Here is a 12,387-nt window from a genome sequence, read left to right as displayed (position 1 = left end):
AAATTTATGGGTGTTTGGGAGCCATTGACTAAATTCTGCAAAGAATGATAACTGATTTTATTTTATTGACCTTTAAGCATACACATCCAGGGTGGGTGGGAGGGGGAGGGTTTTGCATTGGAATTTGATTCAGGGAATTTATTGATGGTTTCTTGTAGGTATTTACTTTTTCTGATTATTTGGTGGGGGGTGGGGGAAAATAATTGTTCATTAATGTGTATAGTTTAATGTGCTTTTCTTGTAATATTATATATATGTATATATATATGAATTGTTTGTTTGCACAATTGTAGTTTGGAAATTTAATAAAGATTAAAAAAAAAAAAAGGATTTCCAAACCATCCTTCAATCCTGTAAAACTCCAATAAGAGAGCTTATTGCCTTGCCAGTATATCAGATCCTCCAGGATCTGCAACTTCATAATTGGCAACAACCATGGCAGCGTTCCCGCTAAGCTGCGCTGGGGTGCGCTGGCGCACAAAATATTACCTCGCAGCGCACAAGTTTCTCGTCACAGCGCACACAGTGTAGAGCACAGTTCTTCAACCGCCAGTCCGCAAACAAAATCTTACCGGTCCGCGAAGGATTCGGTCCCCGCCGCAACGAAAGGCCGGCGTCAGCTGACTTGCAACTTCCTGTTGCAGTCGCTGTGCCGGGACTCCTGCCTTCGCCGGGACTCCTGCCTTCCACCGCGTTTGCCTCCTGCCTTGTCTCCGCACCTCCAGACCAGCAGCGGCAGCTGTGTATGCTTTTAACTTCGGCACAGAGCTGCCCCTAATCAATAGTTTAGCGCGGTTTCATAAGGCAGCCTCGGGGCCTTTGTTAGGCCGGCCCACATCGCATCATCGAAGCGGGCCGGCTATCAAAGGCCCCGAGGCTGCCTCATGAAACCGCGCTAAACTATTGATTAGGGGCAGCTCTGTGCCGAAGTTAAAAGCATACAGAGCTGCCGCTGCTGGTCTGAACTCTTGGGCCGCTGAAGGAGGGCAAAAAGCAGCTGTCCTGGAGGTTTCCCTTCCTCTCGCCTTTACAGGTTCCTTTTTTCCACCTTTTTTTTTTTCCTTCAAACGGCAACGGGCCCCAGCATCGACATCAATCAAGTAAGTTCCACTGTCAATCAAGCGGTTCTGCTCGGCCAAAGCTTCCCCTGTGACATGAGCCACCCTCAGGGGAAAGAAAGTGACCCACAAAGGTGAGGGGAAGGGGGGCAGATGATGGAAGTTGGGGGGGGGGAGAGAGAGAGAGAGAGAGAAGGGGCAGATGATGGAATGGAGGAGATGAGAGAGAGAGAGAAGGGGACAGATGATGGAAGTGAGAAGAAGGGAGAGAGAGCAGAAGGCAGATGGATGTCAGTTGAGAAGGGAGAGCAGATGCTGAATGGAAGTGGGGAAAGAACACATACTGGATGGAAGGAGGAGATAAATAAAGGGGGAAGAAAATAGTAAGATAATGGAGGGGTGAGGGAAAGGGGTGACAAGCTGTGTGTAGACACAGTGAAAAGAGGGAAACGGGACTAAATAGTAAGAAAGAATTTAATTTAGATGGAGGCAGAAAATAGAGAAGGAAGACCAGAGAAGAAAAGGGAAGAGAGAGCAGAGAATGATCAGATCTGAGTGGAGGAAATGAGAAGAGAGATATGCTAAAAACCACAGGGGGGAGGGAAGGATAGAGATGCCAGACCATGAGGGGAACAGAAGGAAGATGATGGATGCTAGACCAAATTGGGGGGTGGGGGGGGGGGCAGGAGGAGAGATGGCAGGGAAAGACAGACAGTGAATGGAAGGGGCAGATGCTGGACTGAAGAGACAGAGAAGGTTATCATGCTGCTGTACCGGGCCATGGTACGCCCTCACCTGGAGTACTGCGTCCAGCACTGGTACTTTAAGAAGGACACGGTACTACTCGAAAGGATCCAGAGAAGAGCAACTAAAATGGTTAAGGGGCTGGAGGAGTTGCCGTACAGCGAAAGATTAGAGAAACTGGGCCTCTTCTCCCTTGAGCAGAGGAGATTGAGAGGGGACATGATAGAAACATTCAAGGTACTGAAGGGAATAGACTTAGTAGCTAAGGCAGGGAGAACGAGAGGGCACTCTCTAAAGTTGAAAGGGGATAGATTCCATACAAACGTAAGGAAGTTCTGTGGTAGAAAGCAACATATTTATTTGGCTCATAACTTGCTGGCGCCCGATATTTTTAGCTCACAGTGAAAAAAGTTTGCTCACAACACCCGCCCGCTTAGAGGGAACACTGATGCTCAGTATCCACGGCGTCCAAATGTCTGCAGATTAAATATGATGTAATGTAATGTAATTTATTTCTTATATACCGCTACATCCGTTAGGTTCTAAGTGGTTTGAAGAAAATATACATTAAGATTATAAATGAGAAGTAAGAAGGTACTTAAAAAATTCCCTTACTGTCCCGAAGGCTCACAATCTAACTAAAGTATCTGGAAATTAATATGAGGTACAAAAAGCACCTGGACATGAATCCCTGCAACTTCCTCACCATTCGATGGTTTTAGAGTCAGCCATTAAAAAGGTTAAGGCATCAAGGTCTATCATTAATGCTTCTCCGGGTAAGTGACTCCTAGGTGCCTCGGCTTCTGAAGGACAAGCCTCGTTCGGCATCTCAGGGAGGCTTCAGCCATGGGCGTCTGCGTGTTTCATAGGTATTAGTCTAGCCATGGTACAACCGTCTTCCCTACCAGAGGATGCTTCCTTCAGAACATGCAGTCTTTTTGTGGAGCCTGCCACGGGGGTCATGACTCCTCTGGCCACTTCCCTCCTGCCATGTCGACTTCCCTCCGTGCGCAAAAGAAAATTGGCAGGAGGAATGCCCAGTCCTTCCTGCCAATGGGCACCCCTCCAAACCATTTCCTACTCTCTCCCTTCCCCCTCCCCCCCAAAAAGGTAGGAAGGATGCTCCCCCGAACCCCTCCTTCAGTACCTTTTTTCGTAATTGGAAACAGGAGGGAAGCACAGTCTCTCCACTTTCAAGGCCCATGATCCAATACGGCGGGCCTTCTCTCCTCAGTGTATTCCTCCTGCTCTTTTTGCTGCTGGAGGGGGGGGCTGGAGGCTTGGTACTGATTTGTCATGGAGAGCCATCAACGGCGGAGGGAGGGCGTGCTTTTTTTTTTAATGGGGCAGATATTGTGCATGGCATTTCAATATTAATGAGCTTATTTGCATAGTCGGATAAGAGAATGAGCGATCCTGCAGGCTACTCTTCAGCCTTGCTTCCTGCTTTAACACCTGAAACTGCCATAAAGCCTGGTATCCCCTTTCAGTTTTATTTTCAGGGGAGCAGGAATGGGGCAGCAATGTGGGGATTAAGGAGGTGTCATGCCTTAATTCCTGCAGTGGTCAGCTGCTCAATTTAGGACCTGTTTTTTTTTTGACTTGGACATTTCTTCCTGTTTGGTAATAATCACTGTTGGATGTCCAGATTTAGGGCCCCTCCCTAGTTCCACTCTAAACACTCCCATAACATATTCCTTTGCTATATGAAAGTATTGCAATGTTGGACATCCCTTTTCTGACTTTGGAAAATGAGGTTTTGAACATTTCAAGCACATGGACATCCATTTGGGCATTTTGAGACATAACACTATAATATGAATAATTGTTTTCATATTTTTAAGAAACATAGCTGGTTACATTGAATGCTCTTGCTGAGTTGAGAATGTCAGGCAATATTTGAGAGTTAAAGAGGAAGGTTGCAAATGAAAAAGAGAATGGATCGATTACAGTTTAAGTGAATGTTAAAAACTCAATTGTATGTAAATGCCTTCCTATGATGCTATGTGGAAGGGAGATGTTTAAAGAGAATTGTATTTTAATATTTTGTACACTTTATGTAAAATTTGAAAATAAAAAATAATGAGAAAAAGAAAAAAAAAAAATAAAAGTCTCAATACTGCACGTTCCACACAAAAAAAAAATAAAAAATAAAGAGGAATCTGAACTATGAATAATTCTCTTGAGTCAATAACGATTGATGATATGTAATCCTACTATATTTCCCTGCTATTTTTAGTGGGTTAAATGTGTGTACTGAAAGTATCATTATATGTTGTTCTTTGAAATATTGTGAATGTTTTACGCTGTAAACCGCTTAGTTATAGGTGGTTAAGAATTTTTAGAAATAAGAATTCAGCAAAGAAACACATTTATACAAGATACTTGCATAACTTGGTGTTTTCATTCTCATTCTCTTTTTGGATTGGCTTCAGGTAATTGTGAAGAATCTATCAACAGGAACCCGAGTAGTTCTGAAATCTCACTATGGCTATGAGATTGATGAAGTAAAGATCCTTGGAAAGGAGAGGTACCTGATAGCCCACACTTCAGACACGTTATTGCTGGGAGACCTGACATCCAACAAACTCAGTGAGGTACTTTCCAGCAGAAGCAGCCTTATGAAATCTTAGACAATTAGGGCTAGATTCTCAAAACTTTGTGGTAAAAACTGAGGGGCTACTGTTGCAGCCGTTATTGTTGCGATTCCAAAAACCACACATGCAAATGAGATTGGCAGAGAGTAGCGAAGGTTCACTAAATTTGCTTGTGCCCATCATTGGTGATAGTGATAAGCACGTAGAATGATGATGGTAGATAAAGGCCCATCCGCAGTAGCCATTATCTCTTTCTCTCTCTAAGAGATCCCACATGCCTATCCTATGCCTTCTTGAATTCAGACACAATCTCCGTCTCCACCACTTCTTCTAGGAGACTGTTCCATGCATTTATCGCCCTTTCTGTAAAAAAGTATTTCCTTAGATTACTCCGGAGAATATCACCTCTTAACTTCATCCTATACCCTCTCATTCCAGCGCTTCCTTTCAATTGAAAGAGACTCAACTCATGCGCATTTTATGCTACGTAGGTATTTAAACATCTCTATCATATCTCTTCTCTTCTGCATTTTCTCTAAAGTATACATATTGAGATTTTTGTCTGTCCCCATACACCTTATGACGAAGACTACTCGCCATTTTAGTAGCCTTCCTCTGGACCGACTCCATCCTTTTTATATCTTTTTGAAGGTGCGGCCTCTGGAATTCTACACAATATTCTAATTGAAATCTCAGCAGAGTCTTATACAGGAGCATCAATACCTCCTTTTTCCTACCGGCCATACCTCTTCCTATGCACCCTAGCTTTTGCCGTCACCTTTTCAATCTGTTTGGCCACCTTAAGATCGTCACATACAATCACACCCAAGTCCTGTTCTTCTGTCAAGCACTTAGGTTCTTCACCCTTAAACAGTACTGTTTCCTTGAGTTTTTGCAGCCCAGATGCATGAACTTCAGACCATTCTTCAAGCTTCGCTAGGTCTTTCTTCATGTTATTCACATCATCCGGCATGTCTACTCTATTGCAGATTTTAGTATCATCCACAAAGAGGCAAATCTTACCTAACAACCCTTCAACAATATCATTTATAAAAATGTTAAAAAGAACAGGCCCAAGAACAGAACCTTGAGGCACACTACTGGTAACATCCCTTTCCTCAGAGCGATCTCCATTGCCATTCGCAGAATAAACGCAAAAATTTTAAAAAAATAAAACTCCAAATCGAAGATTGGCAGGAGAGGTAACCACTTCCTCCTGCCGCCGAAGTCAAGCACCCCTCCAGTAGCGAGAGAGATGCCCACTCCCTTCTGTTACCAAAGTCAAGCAAACTCCCCCAAGGTAGCGAGAGAGATGCCCATTCCTTCTCGCCACCAAGCAACACCCTCAACACTCCCTTTCCCCCGGTGTTGGGAGAGATACCCACTCCCCCCGCCAAGCAACGCCGCCCCCTTTACTGGCAGCAGAAGAGATGCCCACTCTTTCCCTCCACCGATGTCAAGCAATCCCCCGACAACACTCCCCCCAGCAGCGGGAGAGATGCCCACTCCCTCCTGCCACCAAGCAATGTCCCCGACACTCCTCCCTTGTCTCCAATGATGCCCCACCCCTCCCCCTTACCTTGTTTACGATGGCTTGCTGGAGGGATGCCTACTCCCTCTGTCAAGCAGGCCTGCCTCTTCAAAATGGTGGCCATCCTGGAATGTGCCGGGGAGGGGCCTAAGGCTCTGATTGGCCTGGGGCACTTCGCTGTCTAGGAGAGTGCTGGTATTGAACCGGGGTGAGATGCCTCTTCAGGAAGTCTATCCACCATGCAGGAGGCCAGCTCCCAGCAAGTGTGATCAAGCGGAGCAGGATTGGAGATCAGGCACCATGCCTTTTATTGTTCCAGGGCACAGCTTCCTGGAGGATTATGGTTCCCTTTCAGGGACCGAGAGTCAAAAGACAATGTTTGCTCTTGACCAGGGAGATGATCTGTTGGTGTGGTGACTGATCAAGTCAGCTACTGTTCCATATGTCATTACAGATGTGCTTAGGGAGTTGAAGTTTGAGCCTTAGCAGCCATCCACCTCACAGTGCACGGTCATGAATGGCATGGATGCTCAGACCACCTTTTTTTCCTTCTCATTTGGACATCACCTTATTGATCACTGAACAGCGGGAGACTCCTGAAAGCTCCCTAAAAGTGGTCAGAACTATGTCCAAACTTACCCTGTGGCTCCAGAATTTCAGCAGCTCTTTAGCTAGCCAAAGGTGGATTCCACAGTGGCTCAAGTAACTATTGTACCTCCCTCTCTAGTGAGGGAGGAGTGATGTTAAAGGATGCGTAAGATCGCAAGGTGGACATGGTTCTTAAGGGGCAATTTGAAGAGTTACAAGTAGCAGCGGCAGCCTCATTTGTAGCACGAGCTTGCCACACCAGTTTACGGTGAAGTCCAGCCAAGAAGGAGGATGCTTGCCCCCAGTTGGTGCTGGAAGGGGTGTATTATGTGGTAGCTTTATCCCAGGACAAGCAGTAGCATATTCTCAAAGATGGGTGATGTTATCCACCGAGCACAGTATGGATGGTCTAAAAGTGTAGTATCACTTTAACTCTTAAGAAGTCTTGAGACGACCCATAATGCGTGAGTGCCTTCCCGCCTGACATTAGCTTGTGGGAACTTCAGTTTTTTGTTTTCCACAGAGCGAAGAAGCTGTGTTTTCAGAACTCCTTTATCATGTATATTCTAGTCACTTTTTTGTGCCTTCCCGTACAACTTTATTTCTTTTCCTTCAGTATATGTTTTCCAGTTTCCCTTAGTTTGTTCTTTGGTTTTTCCTATTTTTATCTTTTTTGCTTCGGTGATCATCAAATAGTTTTTGAACAAACGTGTACCATCACCATCAGTAAAAATTGCCTCTTTTGACCTTGCTTTGGCTGTTTTCCAATGTGTTTATACTGTCTACTTAAAATTCTAGTTTACTGAGATATTGTAACCTCCAACAGCTATGTTACCACTGAATCACCAATGTTATTGTGTCTTCTTTCTCTGCAGTCTGGCCACTTTTGCTTATTACATTCTACTCCTCTTCCACTAAGGATCATCTATCTCCTTACCATTTTTGCTCAACCCGATCCACCTAACTGCAGATTATTTCATAAATCTTTGCACAGACCTCCATTCTTCCATAAGAACTTATCTGGAGGAAAGGGGAGGAGGAGGCTTCTAACACATCCCAAATAACAGTACCAGAAGCTCTAATTTTGAATTATTCTCTTAACCAGAACAACAACCAGTACACTATGCCCATTGCTCCACTTTTCGGTTGTTCCTCACTTCTTCCTGCACCAAGAACTTCCTAGATACTATTACAGTATTTCGGAAACCTAGGCAACCTATTTGGAACTTCCCTTTATTTAGTATAATAATACATATCTTCACTTCTGCATAAGAATCCATCATGTTCACTATGATCTATCCAGCAACCTCTCCTCAACACCCACAATGCTCAGGCTTCTCTCGCTTCTTCTAGTCAGTTTCTATATTATCAACCAAGGAAATATAGGCTTTTCTCCTCTTGTCCAGCAGTAATACAAACCTCTTCTTCAAAGCTAACAGAACACTGACATGCTCTGATATCCCTTTTCATGAGATTACAACATTACAGCTCAATTTTTCCCTTATCTGCTTCATTTCAAGGTCTCTACGATTAGCACGCTTCCTCTTTGTCAAATATTTCAACTTTCTGAGGCTGATTGTAAACAGGGAAGAACAATTAACAACGATTATTTAGAGCAGTGACTCTCCCTGCAGTTGGGAAAAAAACCCAGGCAGTGTCAAAAAACAGCTGTTAAATTGTGTGGGGAAGTGCTGTGAATGTGATGTTAAGAGTTTGGTAGATCCTAACTATGTTATCACACCTTGGATCATGTGCTGGCTGACACAGAAATTGCTGGTGAGAAAGATACGAAGGAAAGAGAGTAAGGCTGAGAAGAAGGTACTTTTGCCTCTTTGACATTGAAAGTCTGACACGGAGGCTTTTGGATATGTTGTGCAGCAAATTTTTTTCTGATATCTGCTAGTAGTTCATTGTTGTAAATGGCAGAGGCATCTGATTAGCAGAGAGCCGTTGAGGCTGACTGAAAACAGGGAAGCACAATTAACAAAGATTATTTAGAGCAATGACTTACCTTGCAGCTGAAAAAAGAAAAAAAGCCAACGCTGTCAGTTCAATTGCAGGAAAGCATACTGTGGTGATAGCGAGTTGATTAGACAGATAGGCAGGAAAGTCTCAGATGTTTCTAAACTTGTGGATGACTGAAATGTTCCTTGGGTGTGTGTGACTCCAGATAATTAACTTAATTGCTAGAAAACCCTCTTTCTCCTCATAACTGCGGCTTGCTTTGGGGAAATTCCTTGTCTGAGACAGAATAACAGTCTGCCATGAAACTAGCCTGTATTAATAATTCTGACAGTTGAAAAGTTGGTAGTGGCAGCTTCAAGAAGCAGAAAAGCATAATCTGCTGGTGTATGTTTCTAATATTTAATCTTAAATTCTGTGCCGGGTAGAGTGCAGATTTGTAGTCTTTTTCTAAGGAATCTGGAAGATACTAAAAGGTAAACTTATCATAATTTTGATTCAAGTAGCCACAGAACGTGCAGCCTGATTTTAAAACACTGGCAAAAATAAAAAGAAAATTTATTGTCAATACAATTGGACTAGTTATTGTTATCTATATTGAACTGTTCTTAACAAATTTGAAAATCTACTAAAAGGAATCTGAATTTTATATTTATCTCAGCACTTAACTCCTCATTCTAATTGAGGTTAGTTTCAAAATCTGCAAAAAGGTTTACTCTTGCTGTCAGGATGGCTTCTGGCAAACAAATAAAGATTGATGCAGCATTTGCGGAAGGCAAAGCAAAAAGGTCAAAGATGGACCCTCCTACCCCATCTAGGGTCCCACTACCATCTGACTCTGGGGATCATTTTGAACAACTAATGGCGGGATTTCACGTCATTAAGGAGATGTTACATGAAAATCGAATGGACATAAAGACAATGCAGGAGGAAATGACAAATATGGCCATTCAACTTAAGATTAGTAATACCCGAATGGATCAATTAGAAGCAAGGACAGTGGAATCTGAGGCTCAAAGTTCAGTCTGCAAGAAAGATCATTCGGTCATCAAAAAGATGGAGAGAGAAATTGAGGAATTGGGCAATCGCAGTAAAAGATGTAACATTTGACTCGTTGGATTGCCGGAGGGAGTGGAGGGTGGCAATTTAATTTGGGTTCTGGAGGAGAACATTCCAAAAATTATTTCATTGAGTAAAAATTTACCATTTGAAATATATATTATATACAAGAAACACACGTTCCTCACGAGAGGCTCCTGAAAAAAATAAAGTGGCATGGGATAGGTAGCAAAGTTCAGTTGTAGATTAGGAATTGGTTATCGGATAGAAAACATAGGGTCGGGTTAAATGGTCATTTTTCTCAATGGAGGAGTGTAAATAGTGGAGTGCCACAAGAGTCTGTACTGAGACCGGTGCTATTTAACTTATTTATAAATGATCTGGAAATTGAAATGACGAGTGAGGTAATTAAATTTACAGATGACGCTAAACTGTTCAAAGTTGTTGAAACGCATGCGGATTGTGAAAAATTGTAGGCGGACCTTAGGAAATTGGAAGACTGGGTGTCCAAATGGCAGATGAAATTTAATGTGGACAAATTGAGGAGTAGTGGCTCATGGCCAGTAGGGGGTGATGTTTATGGGACGGCAATGGAATGGATATCAGAACATGGTAGTGCAGTATTTTTGTGGAGTTTTTCTACAAAAGTGCCTATTTTTTCGTATGATTCTGGGTAATTCTAGTTAGATACAAGCATATGTGTTAGTTAAGGCCACGCCCAATAGAAGCGTACGACAAACTGGTGAATAAAAATCAGAATATAAATGAAGCTAAAGCCAGAAAAACACACTACAGATTAATATAAGGGAAAGTATAATAATATTTTTTATGTACTTTGCTGTTTGGCCAGATCATGAAGGAAACCAGAGGATACATGGAATCCATTTTGGTTCTCTGTCTTTTCTATATCTTCTCAGTCTTTGGAATCCATTTTGTTTTCCAAGTCTTTGTTCTCAGTATCGTGGTGTTAATTAATACCACATGTGCTTTAGACTGGTTAGGAAGATAACATGTCCCAAACTAAGATATAACAGGAATTAAATATAGTTATGAATGAAAATTATGAATGAATGCTTGACCAAGCAAATATGAATGAAGTAAATATGATTGTGTGACTGTATTGAACAAAAGCATAGGTTTTGAAAAAACATATGATATATCTTTGCAACCTAAAGAAATCCTAAAGCAACATCTGGAAAAAATTAGAGTCAGACACTGTGTGTGAGACTGTCAGCTCAGGGGGAGGCCAGCCCCTCCTCCTCCTCCTCCAGGCTGAGGTTTCTGTGTGCAGATCCATAGCCTGTCAGTTTAGGGAGAGCTTCTGTTTTCCTCTAAGGCTGAGAACTTTTCAGCACCCTGTTAATAATTGTAAATTCTCTGAAATAAGTTTTTAGAATGATAAAGGAATATTGGAAATGTTATGAATATTGTCACAAACCCGAGCCCAATGCCGGCCTTGTGCCAGTTAAACCCCGGAGAAAACATTCCCTGAAACTGGTCCGGGCTAATCACTGTGTCCCTGATAGGCAGGAACAAGACCAGGAAGCACAGGCTGTGTTCAGACCTGCTTTAGAACACAGCCTGGTGAAAACTGGCAGGGCCCCTTTAAATCCTCCATTTTGTGAGAAGCTGGCTAAGCAGGGGAGAAGGCAGCCTCAGCTGAAGGAAGTTCAGCCCCTGAGTAGGGCTGGGCGTGGTACAGCAGCTTTGCACCATTTGGAGAGCTGACTGACCAGGAGGAAGGGAGACAGAGGAGAAGCTCTCAGGTGGAAGGAGCTTCCAAGTCCCTCAGAGCCAAAGGACATTGAAATGCTGGACTCTGAACCAGAAGGAACAACCCTGGTAAACCCAGATTATGAAGCAATGGACTGCAGTGCTTTACCAGAGGTGGGATTGATTGAGGAAATGGATGTGAGTTAGTTTTGAATTGCTTTTTGAGTTAATTTTTTGAATGTTTCCATTTCTGCTGGCAAAATGTTTACTTTGATGAGAAGTTGTTTTTTTTCTCTTTTTGCCAAGATGGCTGCTGGGTTAAAACTTCAGCAATTGCTTTCATAAGGAGTGAATATCCTGAAAGCTGGGGCAGAATTTGCCCAACACCTTAGTGAAGGGTTTGCAGGTTATTTTGCTCTTGATAACAAGGAGCCGCTTTGGCGAATCCGCCAGCCTTGCTGCCACTACTTTTGAAAGGGCAGCGCTGCACAGTGCAGTGTGACACAGTTTATTTGTCAATTAACAAATAAGACTCTGGGAGAGTCAAGGACTGTTAGAGACTCTGTTATACCTGGGACATTGATGAATGAACTTTGGGAAAGTTATCCAGACCAGGCTGGTAATTACAATATATTTTATTTTCATGATTATGACCAAGACCTTTGGAGTACATTTTCTTTTGATGCATTTTTGCTTGGACCTGTTCAGTTGAACAATAAATTTGATTTCTTTATTTCATTACTTACCTGTGTGAGGCCATTCTGTTTATGCACATAGGATAAGGTTATTCACAACAGGGACTTCCTCCCTCTTGGGGAAGCACGTTGGGGAGAATATTTTAAGCGTGGGCCGGTTACCGCAAGCCTCGAGGGCCGGCCACGCTACAATATAAGCAAACAAATGTAATGTTCTGAAACTTTGTTTAACTTTTAAGACCACCCATGTTACTTTATTGGCTTTCAAACTGATGATGTCACAATGAGCCAAAAGTATATAATAGAGGATCTGGAGATCCTAAGCTGAGCTCGTTATCAGAAGGCCAGCATTTGGTAACTATAACGATCTCCCATTAGCGCAACTGTTAATGCAAGCAATTATGCTTTATTCTTTTGAGTCTCATAATGGTAAAATAGAA

The 12,387-nt window shown here is 42.8% G+C and overlaps 1 protein-coding gene across 2 annotated transcripts in view; it reads left to right on the top strand.

The window, feature by feature from the left end:
* IFT172 (intraflagellar transport 172) overlaps positions 1 to 12,387 on the top strand; it is a 413,076-nt gene that overhangs the window by 73,508 nt on the left and 327,181 nt on the right. For both annotated transcript variants that reach the window (XM_033936511.1, XM_033936510.1), the window contains one exon: positions 4,238 to 4,399. In XM_033936511.1, coding sequence (XP_033792402.1) covers positions 4,238 to 4,399 — 162 coding nt within the window. The remainder of the gene's footprint in view (positions 1 to 4,237; positions 4,400 to 12,387) is intronic.

This window comes from Geotrypetes seraphini, chromosome 3 (assembly GCF_902459505.1).
Source record: "Geotrypetes seraphini chromosome 3, aGeoSer1.1, whole genome shotgun sequence".
Taxonomy (NCBI): domain Eukaryota; kingdom Metazoa; phylum Chordata; class Amphibia; order Gymnophiona; family Dermophiidae; genus Geotrypetes; species Geotrypetes seraphini.
Note: the sequence above shows the minus strand (reverse complement) of the source record. Positions and strands in the feature narration are given on the sequence as shown.